The sequence below is a fragment of the Toxotes jaculatrix genome, chromosome 8 (genome assembly GCF_017976425.1).
Source record: "Toxotes jaculatrix isolate fToxJac2 chromosome 8, fToxJac2.pri, whole genome shotgun sequence".
Taxonomy (NCBI): Eukaryota; Metazoa; Chordata; class Actinopteri; family Toxotidae; genus Toxotes; species Toxotes jaculatrix.
The window spans coordinates 14,637,286-14,651,252 of record NC_054401.1 but is presented as its reverse complement, the minus strand read 5'-3'; the positions used below and the strand labels follow the sequence as shown (position 1 = coordinate 14,651,252).

Genomic DNA, 13,967 nt, shown 5'->3' with positions numbered 1-13,967 from the left:
GGTGGTGTTTTCAAGTTATACAGGCCTTAAGTACCATAAGTACAATCTGTTGCATAATGCTTTGACTCCTGCTATTCACTCTTGACCGGGTCCACAAAGGCAGACTGACATCGGAGGGCTCTGGGTGAGGCATTGAGGGGTTGAGGGTTCACTCTAGCAATGAATGTGCTGGCAAACATACAACATGACTACAGAGCCACGTTTGCAGTAAAAATCCATTTTGCAATTGAAGCACTTCCCGTTCCTCGTATGTGATTCAGATTTGGTTTTGGGGATGTTGTCTTTTTCGTTTTGGCAACCAAATATTCTCTGAACCACGGCCATATGACACAGTGTAAATCTGATAACAAAGGTCAATGCATATTCAAGCTGAATATATTGTAATATGTCCGGGATGACATCTTCTTCTTGTGATATCTGTCATAAGGTGCAGTGTGTATGTATGTGTTGCTGCCTCCATGTGGTCTCCTGGTGCTCACTTTCTTTACTAATAAAATGTGTATTTTTTCTTAACTTAATTGTCCAGCACTCTTCATCCAGGTCTTTCCCAACTATTAACTGTGCAACCTTACCCACAATATTGTATATTTACAATACTTAATACCAGTTAGAGAGTCCTTCCATGATGACGCCTCCACACCTCTTCCTGACAAAATGCACTTCGGTATCCACCCTGTCTGAATACAAAGCAATCTTGGCTGCTCTCTTTACATTTTCCTTACCTGTTACTCATACAAGAGCCCCATAGCATCCAATATAACTGCATCATCAGTACAATGATGTGCTTATGATATGCTGTTAAAATTAAAGGTACTTTTGTTTTGAAGGGAATCTTAGATTTGAATGGTAACTGGATTCAACCGTATTTCCATTTACCATGGCAAAACTCATCACAAAACTAATCACAGTGTTGGCCTGAATCTTGTTTTTCTAAAGTGGTTTTTGACACAGTTTAAGTCCTGCAGTCAATTTTAGAGACTCAAGTTCATTTTTGTATCATATTAGTGGTTTATTGATCCTTATGACTTTACAGCTTTGTTGTAGTGGAGCTAGTTTCAACTACTTATTACATGCTTGTCATGTGATTGTGTATATAAAATATAAATATGCAAATATACTACTTATTACTGCTGTCAGATAAATCTAGTGCAGTAAAAGAGTACAAAATTTGCCTTTGAAATTTTGTAGTTTAGTTTAACATTTGTGTCAAGCAGCCTGAAAAGATCTTCCAGTTTCACTTACAGAAAGTACAGTAATTGAGGAATGTAGAGGTTTCAGCACTTTCCACCAGTGTCTCACACAAATGGCAATAAATGTGGTTATTATAATACTGTACATATGTCACAGTGTAGACTGAGCACCACTGATAAAGATGTATATCCTGCCCTCTCGTGGTGGAAAGAGTCACACACAGGCTTTCTGTAAGGTGTGACGCAACACTCTCTCGAAGACCAGAGGCTTGTTGAAATGCCTTTATTGTGCCAAATGTAGCTTTCTAGCCCTCAGAGTCCTAAATCTTCATTTCCATCTGCTTGTTTAGAAAGACTTGTTTCTTCTGGTACTAATGACCAGTACAGAACCCTGAAACAGCCAAAGAAAAAGGGGGAGATATGCCACAGTTAGTATTAGACTTTTTGACCCCACTGTATGTAAACCCTGGCTAAGAGCATCTTACATTTATACATTTCAGTGCTGTTTATGTCTTATATTGTGCAAATAATAGTTTTGTTATACCCTAGGGAGAGGAATAGCAGCAGCAGCAGAGCAGTTAAACAGGCTGTGAGAAGCAGTGGCGAAGGGAGGAGGGGGAAGAGGGTAGGACCACCCGGCGCAGGGAGTAAACGCCCTCCTGGGAGCAGAGACAGGTCGAATATCTCCTGCAGCTCTGTGTGGCCTACCACAACCTGGGGGGTCACTTAGAGAGAGATGAAGAGAAGGAATACAGGGGAGGGCGGGAACTCACATAAAGTAAAAGATGATGGTGAAGGACCTGGGTGAGTATGACAATAAAAACAGTGTTTACTGCAAAAAATATGTATGGTTTGTAGTAGCTTCCCATGAAAATAAATGTAAAAGAAAAAAATTTCATTGATGGCCTCTATGGGTTTACTTTACGTAGCACTGTCTTTTAGTCCATTTTGTTTCAATACGATCAGTATGTTATAGATTTTATAAGCATTTTTCTCCATGTTTTTAATTTGTTGTTTCCATTTGTCTGTGCCTAGGCTTCCTGTTTGCCTCCAGTTTCTTATAATTACTTTTGAAGAAGTTATTCTTCAATATTCAAAAAGTAAACATTCACCAATTTTTATGTTGTCTCAGGAAACATTACACCTAATGAGATAAATTTAATCAAATCTACACTCACATTGTACAGATTTTTTTTATTTTATTTCACCAGCTCAAAATGATATTAACATCAAACATAATTATAATATATGGATGACATTTGCATTAATTTTTCAACGTTACTTTAAACACAAATGATGAAGACAAACCATATTCAATATATTTACTTCAGACACTAAAAGGCTGCACCTGAACCTTCAAAGCATATTTTCTCCTTAAGTGTGAAGGATTTGTGTTATGTCCCAGTGCAAATGTAATCCCACTGATCAATATCAATCACAATTTTCAATTCTTTTCCCCAAAAGCAGTGTATCTTGTTACCTGTGAGATAGTAGTACAGTCTCACAATGGACCGTTGGCCAGAGTAGATCTCACACAGGTAGGTGCCATGATGCTGCAGTCTGGCTGAAGGGATAGAATAGAGCCTGTCCACCCCTGCAGTCACTTCTTTAAACTGATCCACCTCCTGGGTTTTTACCTGTAGAATTAATACTTTCAGCTTACATGTACAGACTGCTGGGATCATTTTTTCTAACCCACACAGATGCAACGACTGATGGCAATAACTAAAAAAAATATGCAGTGTTAGAGGAATAGTTTTGCATTTTGGAATTTGCTGAGAGTTGCATGAGAGAACTGATACCATTATATTTACCTTTGGTAAATATGACACAGCAGGCAGATGGTTAGCTTAGCTTAGCATGAAGACTGGAAACAGGGGGAAACAGATAGCCTGGCTCTGTCCAAAGGTAACCAAAGTCCACCTACTAGCAACTCTAAAGTTTACTAACTGCCCCGATATATCTTGCATTGAAAAAAAGGATATAAAGTTTTAATTAGTGAGATTTAGAGGAGCTGGTGTAACTTGATCACCAAGGCACCCCTCGACTCAGTGTGGTGTTGGAGTGATGGATGGGAGGCCTGTTTCTATTTCTGTGCCACCATTTATTGTCTGGATAGTAATAGATTCTGTGGACTGGTAATGTTATGGTCGGCTCACCTCAACTGGCTCAGACACAGCACTTCGGCAAAAGATTAAATTATTTCAGTGCATTTAGCTTGTGCTATTTCATGTGTGCTATTTCACGATATATATGACAAATTAAGCCCCATAAAATGCTTTGCATCCACTTGTTACACTTTGTAGTTGCATCTCAGTAAGTCACAACATCAGCATGCTCAGACAGAGGACAGTTTGAAATAAGTTTGCTACGTTTGTGCAAAGTGCTGAACTCAGCAACCTATTGTTTCTTATGAACTGGCGAAGTTACATAGCACCATTTATCTGCTGAGAGAGGGCACGTGTGAGTCAGTAAACCTACTCTGGAGAACATGTGGCAAGTGGACTCACATACTTAAAATCCCTGTTACTAATAGGCAGAGTTTTTTTTTCTTTCCACCTTAAAACAGAGCCAGGTTAACTACTTACACCAGATTCAGCTCCTCATGCTAAGCTAAGATAATCATCTCATGCTTATTTATTTACCAGACAAATATAAGTGTGCTATTGATCTTCTCTGCTAACTCTCCACAAGAAAGTCAATGTGCCAATTTTTCAAAATGCTGAACTATTCCTTTAAAGGTACTGCAGTGAGCCTGAATGGTTCACCATATGCCGAGCATACCTCTTCTGCAAACCTCCAGATTACCTCGATGTCGTCTGGTAGGTGAAATGGCACATTGCACCACATTTGGCGCCTGCTGTTCTCCATTACTTTAATTTCTTTAACTGAAATAAACATATAGCCACCCACACAGGCAGAAACACACACACACACAGATAACATTCACAGGGGGGCAGCTCTTGCTGTCTGAGCCCTCCTTAATGATAATACTTAAGCCCAGTCTCTGAGGAATGGAGTAAAAGTGATGATATGCTAAACAGTGGCTGTGCTGTACAGGGTTGATACGAATACCATCGTGTGTGGGAGTCAACTGTCACCTTGCATAAAGAAGCCAAGGACTTAAAGAGTACCTTGGGGGCTCTGTGCAAAAGATATAATGTGTGGAAATAAAACCTTGCCTCGTCTCTTTTTCAAATCCTGACTTTCTGCTAAGAGCATTTCAAGGATCAAAAGAGGAGCATTTCAAGGATCAAGAGTGGATGCTTATGAAGGTCAAAATATAGTTATGTAAGGATGTGTCAAGTCTGGATTAGTACACCTTTTTTCCTTCTTGAAAACTGTGATGTAACAGTGTCAGTAATCCAATATATTGGATAGCTCATTATTATTACTCACCTGGACAGTCGAGAGGAAATTCACAGGAGTCGTACTGGCAGGTAATGCAGTTGTATTCTGCACCTGCACTCTGAAAACCTGTAAGAGGCATCAAACTAATATGCTGATATTTGGATTAAGATATCATTTTTCTAATAACAGAAATTGTGATGTTTAAGAGACAAAAAAAGAATAAAAGCAACTAACCACATGGAGGGAGACATCCAGAGACTGTGAAAAGAATGAAAGACAGTTAACTCAGATTACCAAATTTTATTTCGATCAGACGACTTGATGTAATGCCAACATCTGTGAGTCAGCTCAACCTGGCTGTTTCCTTTTATTCTCTACAGTTTTCGAAAGGCTGCAACTAGCTTATTAGATAGAGAGTACAGAGATCAGATGGAGCTGTAATGACCTAATATAGGCCTTACTATAGATGAAAAGATGAAGGAAAGGAGAAGAGACCGTGTCTCACCTCTAGGCAGTTTGGAGGCAGCTGCGATGAAATTGTCTGCCGCTGTCTGCAACCTTTCCTCATACACTGTGTCTGATAGATGGAAAGGACGAGGAGGAGGAGGAGGAGGAAGGCAGAAATATTTGGCTCAACACATCCTGGTGAATTGTGTGCTTTAGGGCATCATTTTGAAATCTCTCATTTCTAACTCCTCTCCATTTCTGACCTTACTTAACAAGTCTGACGCTCTAAAGACTCATTTACTTGTGCAGTTATGTGTCTCTCAGAGCAGATGTGTAGCTACCGTCATTCAGCCTTTTGTCGAATTCTTCTACCATGGGAAGGATCTCTGCGTCCAAAAGTTCCTTCAGCTGTTTGTCGTACCCTTTACCTGGAAAAGGGACACACATCACACAAGTATAAGTCAACTTCTTCACCATATACAACTGCACATGCTATCACTAGGTGTTTTTAAATGGCCGTTTAGAGCTGGTTTAACTCATTTTATTAAATAAACTTAATTTTCCGCACCCACTCTGCCAGCTTCAATCACTTTCTCATTGTTGTTGAATATGCGGTCCAGCTTCCTGAAGCAGGCATCAACATTTCTAATATTGTGTTCAGTCAGAATGTGACCCCAGCACAGGCGAAGACTGTCTTCCACATCAACAAAGCACTGATAGCAGCTCAGAGAGGTGCTGAACAGCAAGCTAACACACAGGAGCCACAAAGCAGATGTGCACATTTTCCAATATGAACATCAAACTACAAAGGTTTGCGTGTGAAATGTTTTCGTTCGAATCCTGGTCTCATGGTAACGACAAATTAGGAAGTTCCAAGGTTTTCTCTTCCAGGAGAAGCTTGAAAAATAAAGCATTGACTATGAATTTTATGTGCACATGTCGCATGAAATTAAAAGTAAGACTATAAAAGTATTCTGGTCGTGTTTTTTCACCATGCCTGGGTTTGAGAGGAGAGCATCACAGACTCCCCTCTATACTTCCCTCCGTTCTATTGTCTCTAGTCCCCATTTCCTGCTGCCTCAATGCACCAGTTTTACTGCAGAGCACAGAGATGGAGCGAGCCAAGGAGGGAGGCGGCAGCGGCGGCGGTGGGGTGGTGGGGTGGGGGGCTGGGGGGTTGGGGAGGGTGAGAAACAGATGAAGAGGGAGTTAAATGCTTATGTATGTGGAGGGATAAAGTGGGAAATGTGTCGGCAAGAAAACCCAAGAGAAATAAAAGTCTAACTGGTGAAGGTGGAGAATGAAAGCCAGACAGAGAAAGAAAGGAACAAAAGGGACGACAAAATCAATAGAATAGTGAGCAGCGAGACAGAGAAAGTGCACATTCTCGCCGGTGGAGTTTAGAAAATTTTAAAAGTAGCGGTGAAAGAATGTCAGGGAAAAAAGAAAATGAAGTGAGGAGAAAAAAGATGCAAGAGGTAAGAGAGGACACACGAGTGACAGTGGCAGGGAAAGAGGAAGAGGGAGCGGGACTACAAATCAAGTCGACTGCCTCATCACATCCTGTATCCCCCACTCCTCTCCCATCCTCCCCACCCATCTCCCCCTCCCCCCTGGTCCCTCACTCCCGGTGCATCTCCATGGCAACCAGACAGGGTGCCTAATACATGAACTTAATATATTTCCAGTGGCAGGGTGAGCTGGGTACTAATGCATTCATCTGTCTCCACACAGACAAGCCAATCAATATTAGGCAAGAGTCTGCTCCAGGACTGCCAAAGTCAGATAGCTTGTCAGACGGTCGGACATGGAAAATCCCAAACATGTTTGAATGTGTGTGTGAGTCTATTTCATAGTGTCTATTTGTGTAGACATTGTGTGTGGCAACAAGGACACTTTGATCATACCTTTTCATGAATGTTCAGATAATTTATATACAAAATCTGCCCATTCACAGCTTTGTAAAATGTCTAGTTGTTTTAAAAAAGAAACTTTTTATTTCTGTGAAAGATGACAGATTCTTTTTCATTTAGGAAAAGAAACTGGAATAATCTTCACAAGATTTTATCACACTTTATATTTATATATATATTTATATACTTTATATTAAAGAGCTGGTGCTTCATGCAAATTTACCAGGAAAACTCGGAGACTGCACATTTAACACCTGTGGTGTTATTTTGGGTACCAGACAGAGAGACATGTTTTTTCATTAATTCACACATTACAGCTTGTTTTTTTTTTTCCATATTTTATTAAGATACAGATGTACAAAACAGAACAACTTTTCTAGGACAATATATGGAAACATACACATGATGTACCAATGACTCCACAGATTTTTTTCAATTTGACGGTTTATGACGGGGTCGCAACCCTCAGCTGTCTTCCTATTGGCCCCCATTGAGGGCTGTAACACAAAGCCAGCCAATAGGGTTGGCCCCCTGAGAGTGTTTGTGCTGCCGGAGCAGGGTTCATGGTCTTGTTGTCCAACCTGACAAGTCTTGATCATGACATGACATACTGTCAACATCAGTAAATATACAGCAACAGTCCAAGGAGACACACAGCTGGGTTTAAAGTGGTTTAAAACAACGGTGAGAAAACAGACGGAAATGTCAAACATTCAAACATTAAAACAGACGTTTATCATGTAAAAATATTTTAGAAAATTCTTCCTTTTTACAGGACGTTGAAACTGAATGCAGCCCTGTTCCCGAGGACCTCACCTGTGACCTGCTTTGACCTCACAGGTTAAGGGTCTCAGGGACAGAGGGGCATACTTTGAAATTAAGTTAATGTGTTAAAAAAAAAATCAGACAAAAAGAAACAACGCCAAGATGAAACGTATTAAAAAATAGGAACCGCAGAGTCGCTGCACCGAGACAAAGACATGACCTCATCTGACATTTGGATTCTGCGGCACCGACCGGTCTCCTGGTTTGCTGCGGATCAGAAGCAAAACTGATCAGTTCAATTAAAACATAATAGTGACACATTTGTCTACATTTTACCCCAACTAGTCTTTTGTTTTGCAGAGCAACAGTCAGAGGCAAAGCAACATTTTTCACAGCAGGCACAAATAATCTCAGCAGTGCAGCAGCTGAGCACATTCAGGAGGAAACGCAATTAATTTAGGAGAAACAATTCATTTTAGGCTGTTGTTAAATGTCATGGGCATTTTGAACATGATTTATTGAGCTGACAAAAAGTGAGTCTAATAGCTTTTCAGAGCTCAGTGAGCCAAAAGGGATTTAAAAATCAAAATCATACCTGTGTAGGAAACATAGTAGTAGCAGTAATAGCCTATAACATAATGTACATGGCAAAAAAGGGGCATTTGTCTTTAGTTATGATAAGTTCCCGAATCTTAACCCTTTAAATGAATGTATGACATATGAAAAGCAAAATCTTTGTCTAAAACATCACATATACATCATAAGGAGAGACATTATCATTCGCTCTTGATAATTTCTGAGGTATGACGGTTTGATACTCCACAACTCCCTGGAAAAGAAAACGTACATGGAGTTACAGTTTAGATGAATTTACAGGGATTTATAGTTCACAAGTTTCCAGTCAAAGACAAATTAATTTGCACAAATTTTACAGGTTTGACAGTATCTTCATGCAGTAACTGTATATTATTACTTTATGTCATAGTCTATATTATCAGACTAAGATTAAAACCAAGGTAGAATCTGCATTCTGACTTACCAGTTAATATGAAATTAGGGAGGAGGCGAAGAGCAGGACAAGGAGGACATGTAAAACACCAATCCACCTGGAAATGAAATAAAATAAGACTCAAGATCAAACTGTAATAAGATGAGGGTAAAACTTCCTGTATATTTTGGTAATGAAAGAAAGAAAATTCATTGCGCAGAAATATTAGAAGCCGATGCCACCCACTGGTAGACAGACAGAATGACACACACCAACTGGGGAAGACTGAATACGTTCATATGTTAAGGTTAGGGTTGGAAAAGGGAAATTAGCACATTTTATGACTCATCTTTCAAGGGAAACATGTTTCCACCACGTAAAAACACCTCAGCGTTAATGTGAATAAAGGTACAATATGCCTGCGTCACATCCTGCATCAAATTGAACTGCGTTAATGCTTATTAAGTCTTACCTACAGGTTGACTTCATGGGCTACAGGCCTCAAGATTTTGGAAATCAGAGGTGTGATTTTTGAGATCGTCTTAGTTAATGTCGCATGTGACAGAAGTGGCAGCTGGATCGGACCAGAGGGACCAGCAGATATTTGTCACAACTTCACCTAGAAATGAATTATGGATTTGTCTGCAGTGGAGGTTGCTTTACTTTGAAATACTTCCATTCATCTCAGCATCAGTAAAACAAAACTGTTGAATGAATTAATCATGTCCAATCACATAGCTCAACAGAAACGCAAATTTCTGTGTTGAACACATTCATGATAATTGCAGCAGGAGCACAACACTGCCTTTCCTTGACAGCCGCTAATTTTTCTAATTTAGTCTCCCGATGTAAGAAAAGGTATTGTAATTGTACTGAGGCAAAATTTCACCTGAGCTTCACAAATAAGGTGTGAAAGGAAAGTGCGAATTAAACCAAGGTGCAAATCAAACATGAGACGTAGACATGACCTGTCGACAACACACAGCCTAGACTCTAATTGAAAGGCTGTTCAGCGTGTGCAAACACAGACTGAATGTCACATTTGTTCTGCAAATATATACAGCAAGCAGAGGGCACTCATGCATGCACAAAAGATGCGAAGAATTATTGATGAAAAAGTTTCAGATAAAAATGCACATCACCTCTGAATAAAAACTAAACATACAATCCTCAATATTCAGTTCACCTTGTCAGTGAAAATATATTAAAAAAAAAACCAAAAGTGTAAAGAAAAGACAGTCACCTTAAAGTCAGCCTCTTCTTTTCTTTTCTTTCCCGGTCAGAGTGAATCTGTGTTTCCTCTCAGCTCTCTCTCTCTCTCTCCCTCTCTCCCTCTCTCTGATGGTCTATGCCGGGGCCAGACAGAGAGCCCAGCGGCAGGTAGGTTACAGACAATAGTATTGATTCCATTATTCTGCTCTCTACCTACCTACCTAACACCGACATCTATACAGCTCCTCACCTTTTGTCTCCGCAGGGCTGCCATCACACACATACAGAGCTGCAAATGAGAGAAAAATGAAGAAGAGAGAAAGAGCTTGCTTACTTGTGCGTTCCCATTTCCCGCTTATACACCACAGATGACAGACGACACACACACACACACACATACACACAAACTCATTTACCCTACATGCAGCATTCATGGTCCCCAGTCGACTCTCTTTGCTTTCATTGTACCTCGAAGTCTCTCCTCTTCCCTTTTCTCTCCCTCTTTTACACTCTTTAGTCATCATCCTTCCATCTCCCTCTTTTTCCTCTCACGTTTTTCAAGCCTCACGTCTCTACTAGCCCAGTAAACCCCCCCACCCCCACCCCCACCCTCCCCACAACCCCATACACACACACTCACACACACTCCAGGCTGGGAGCTACGTGGATGCGTGTAAACGTGTGAGAGATGGAAAGAGAGAGTGCAGCGAGTGCATGCGTGTATGTGTGTGTTTATATGTGTGTCTACGAAAGAGAGGAACTATGTGTGTGTGTGTGTGTGTGTGTGTGTGTGAGTGTGTGTGTGTGTGCGTGTGTGTGTGTGAGAGAGAGAGAGAGGGGGGGAGGGGGGTGGTGGCAGAGAGGCTAGCAGAAACTGGGGGATGGAGGGGGAGGGTCAGAATCTCTAATAGGATGAGAATAGAGAGAAAATATGAAGCCCAGGAGTCTCATGAACCTAAGAGCCTGACATTACTGCCTCCTCCTATGTGTACAGCAATCATACCATCATCAAATTGATTACAGTATTTATGGCATTGGCTCTAACACAACTCTAAATTGCAGCTGGAGTGACATCAAACACACTAAATAAACCCATCGTGGAAAGCTTCACCAATTACAAGAATGCATCTTGATTATCCAGCTTAACATCAGAGGTGGACAAAGCGCAGTTAGCCGCTCGGTACAACCCAGCTAATGCAAGTGGTGCTGAAATGGAGGCTGCTGAAACACACTGATATACTGAGAAATGCCTGCATAAACAAAGAAAGTGCAACAGTTTTGCATATTTAATGTGCAATATGTTTAAATCCTCTGATATTTTCGTACATGTAATATTTCTGTTGGGTTGCTTAGTCAGTTCACATGTCCAAAGGCAGTCTGATTCCAATATTTGTGCTACTCTCCGAGAGGACAGGGAGTTGCAGTTGTGTTTGTTGGATAACAGAATCATACGGCCCTGAGGGAAATTCAGAAATGAAAGTAAATCTAATTTAGAGCCACTGATTGGCTGTCTGTTCAGCGAGATAGAGCATAAACACTACACTTGATGTGTAAGCATCATTAATGGCCCTAAAGTGTTCTGACCATGTTGTACAACAGACAATATCACAGATGTGTCACATATTCGGAGCAAATGAGGGTAAACTGACAAAGAAAATACACCATCCTTGGCCTAAAGGAGCGAACAGTGACTGAGGCCTGTAATAACACCTTCCCTGATGGATGACTAGTTAACACTGGCTAACAAAATAAAACAAAAAAGGCTATGAAATTGAGTAAAATACAGGGACAAGTAAGTACATCGATCTCTTGTAACATTTGGCGAGAATGTACCTCTCTCTGAAAAGCAAGAACTGCCAAACAGAACATAATAGATTAAGACAAACTCAACTCTGCCTTCTTTCAAAGGGCTTCCAGATGAGGCTTCTGTTTCATAAATATGCAATACGAAGATCCAACCTCTCAGAAATGTAGGTTACAATAAAAACACCACACTATACATTCATAATACCTCATGAATATTCATGATATACCCATATTGCCTATATACTACTCTGTGTCACTTTAGCAGCAGGTATTCCAGACACATACTCGGTACAGCTGAATTTATTTCCCGCTTTGATCCTGTTCTGTATAACTGTCTTATTCACAGCACCAATGCACTACAGGACTCTTCACATCCTCCTCCGTAGCCGCAATCGTACTATAATGCCATGCCATCTAAATTTGCATAGAAACAACATGCTGAATGTGTTTACACTATCTACTGTGATGTGTGTACTGCATGTTCTGCACTTTTCCTTTGCACTGAATGTGAGTCTCGGTGCAATATGTGCTTGTGCAGCACGTACTGCATATTCTGTCTGATCCTGCGTTAATGTCACTAAGACAAATTGCTGTACATTTACTGCACATAGACTGTGATTGTGAATAGATTATATAGTGCAGGAGTCTGCCTTCTCTCCTCTGTCTGCCCCCCTTGCCAGTAGTAGACTACGTTAGAGCACAGCTTTCCCAGACAGGGGCTAGCTGGACGCCATTTTGGCTTAAAAACGAAGAAAAAGCAGCTCTCTCTGGCGTGAGCAGTGTCCGAACCTGAGTGACAAATGCAGAATGTCACAGACAGGTGTGTGTGTGTGTGTGTGTGTCAGCGTGTGTGTGTGTGTCTGGGTGTGTATGTACTGTATGTGTGTGTGCCTGCGGCTGCACTCTGCAGTGCCACTGAGAGACAAAGCACTGGGAGTGCTCCACAGGGATGACATCATCAGTCTGGGATGATGTCTGCCTTGTCTGTCTCGGGATCGGGATGCTCTAGTTCGCCGTAACATCCCGAGAGAGTGGAGACAGTATCGTTTTTGGCGACACATTCCTACTCATCACACGTTTTTAGAACTTGTATGCGTATGTACGCAACGGCAGAAAAGGGGTAAACCTTGTTTCAAGGAACCCGTGACGCTTTACGATGGGAGAGGTTGTGGTGTTTTACTCACGGTTCCAACCCTGAAAGACATTTTCTAGAGCAGCATACTTGCATGGGGATGAATGTTCGTATAAGAATCTGCTCCCACATATGCAGAGAGCGCCACGTCTGCCAGGCTGGAAAATGAGCCAACTATAACAGGTCACTGGTATAAACAATCTTTGGTGTATAAGCAGAGAGAATGAGGTAGGGTAGATAGCCCTTCCTCCCATGTACATTATCCTTGCCCTGCACACCTTGCAACTGTCAGACATTCAGCTGTCTGTTCTGGCAGGAGAGCAGCGTTGTGCGGTGGATGATAAAGAACAGTACGACTGACAGTGCAGAATCAGCACAATTCTGATATATGCCCCCCCCCCCCCCCCCGAAGCCCCCCTTAGGAGAGGAGGAGAGCTGGCTATAACGCACTGCAGATGGCTGCTGTCTCAACCACCAGCCTGACATACTGAGGGGATGGGAGGAGGGCGAGGTTGGGGGGTAGTGAAAAGGGATAAATTAGTGTGTGTTGGTGGATGGAAGGAACTACACAAAGTGGTAATATGGAAGTAGTAGTACCACGTATATGAAAGTACAGTGTCCGGTAGACAAGGCTCCTCTACCTGTTGTAGCGTACAGTAATACATGGATAAATTACAGTGATAAACTACAAGCAGGGTGTCCACAATGTCCATAGTGAGGCTGTGTATAATGTATGTAGCTCATGTAATTTGTATGTATTGTACATTGTGTGTTGTGTTTCATTGGGGACCATATGAAAATTATTAGGAGGGCAAGTGGTGCAGAAAAAGGACAGCGTTATCTATTTTTTCTTTTTGTTGAAGGGAGGGCAGTCTTAAAATAAGTTGTCTGTTTGGCTCTACGCAGAGGAAAACAATCTTGTCTCAGTGTTGTTGATGTAGTAACACCCCGTGTCTCAAAAGTAGGGAGTGGCAGGATTTTTCTTGTGCTGTTTTCTTATATTTACCATACTGTCTTGAGATAGTGGGGGAGGGTATTGTCAGTATTTTCCCAATCAAAAAAGAGAGTCCAAAGGATATATTAACAAAATGAAAAATAAAATTCAGCCCCCATCCCCAAGCTATTATATATTTAATGTTATGTTGCAAACAGTCCCTCATCTG

At 41.2% G+C, this 13,967-nt stretch overlaps 1 protein-coding gene across 1 annotated transcript; it reads right to left on the bottom strand.

The window, feature by feature from the left end:
• Nucleotides 1–1,456: 1,456 nt before the first annotated feature.
• LOC121185605 (sperm acrosome membrane-associated protein 6) lies at nt 1,457–5,770 on the bottom strand. The gene is made up of 9 exons (XM_041043857.1): nt 5,557–5,770; nt 5,330–5,416; nt 5,047–5,118; nt 4,776–4,799; nt 4,590–4,667; nt 3,975–4,078; nt 2,671–2,827; nt 1,735–1,915; nt 1,457–1,581 (listed from the first exon to the last, which is right to left on the bottom strand). The coding sequence occupies exons 1-9, from the start codon at nt 5,768–5,770 to the stop codon at nt 1,503–1,505; spliced, it is 996 nt and encodes a 331-aa protein (XP_040899791.1). The 3' UTR covers nt 1,457–1,502.
• Nucleotides 5,771–13,967: the final 8,197 nt, after the last annotated feature.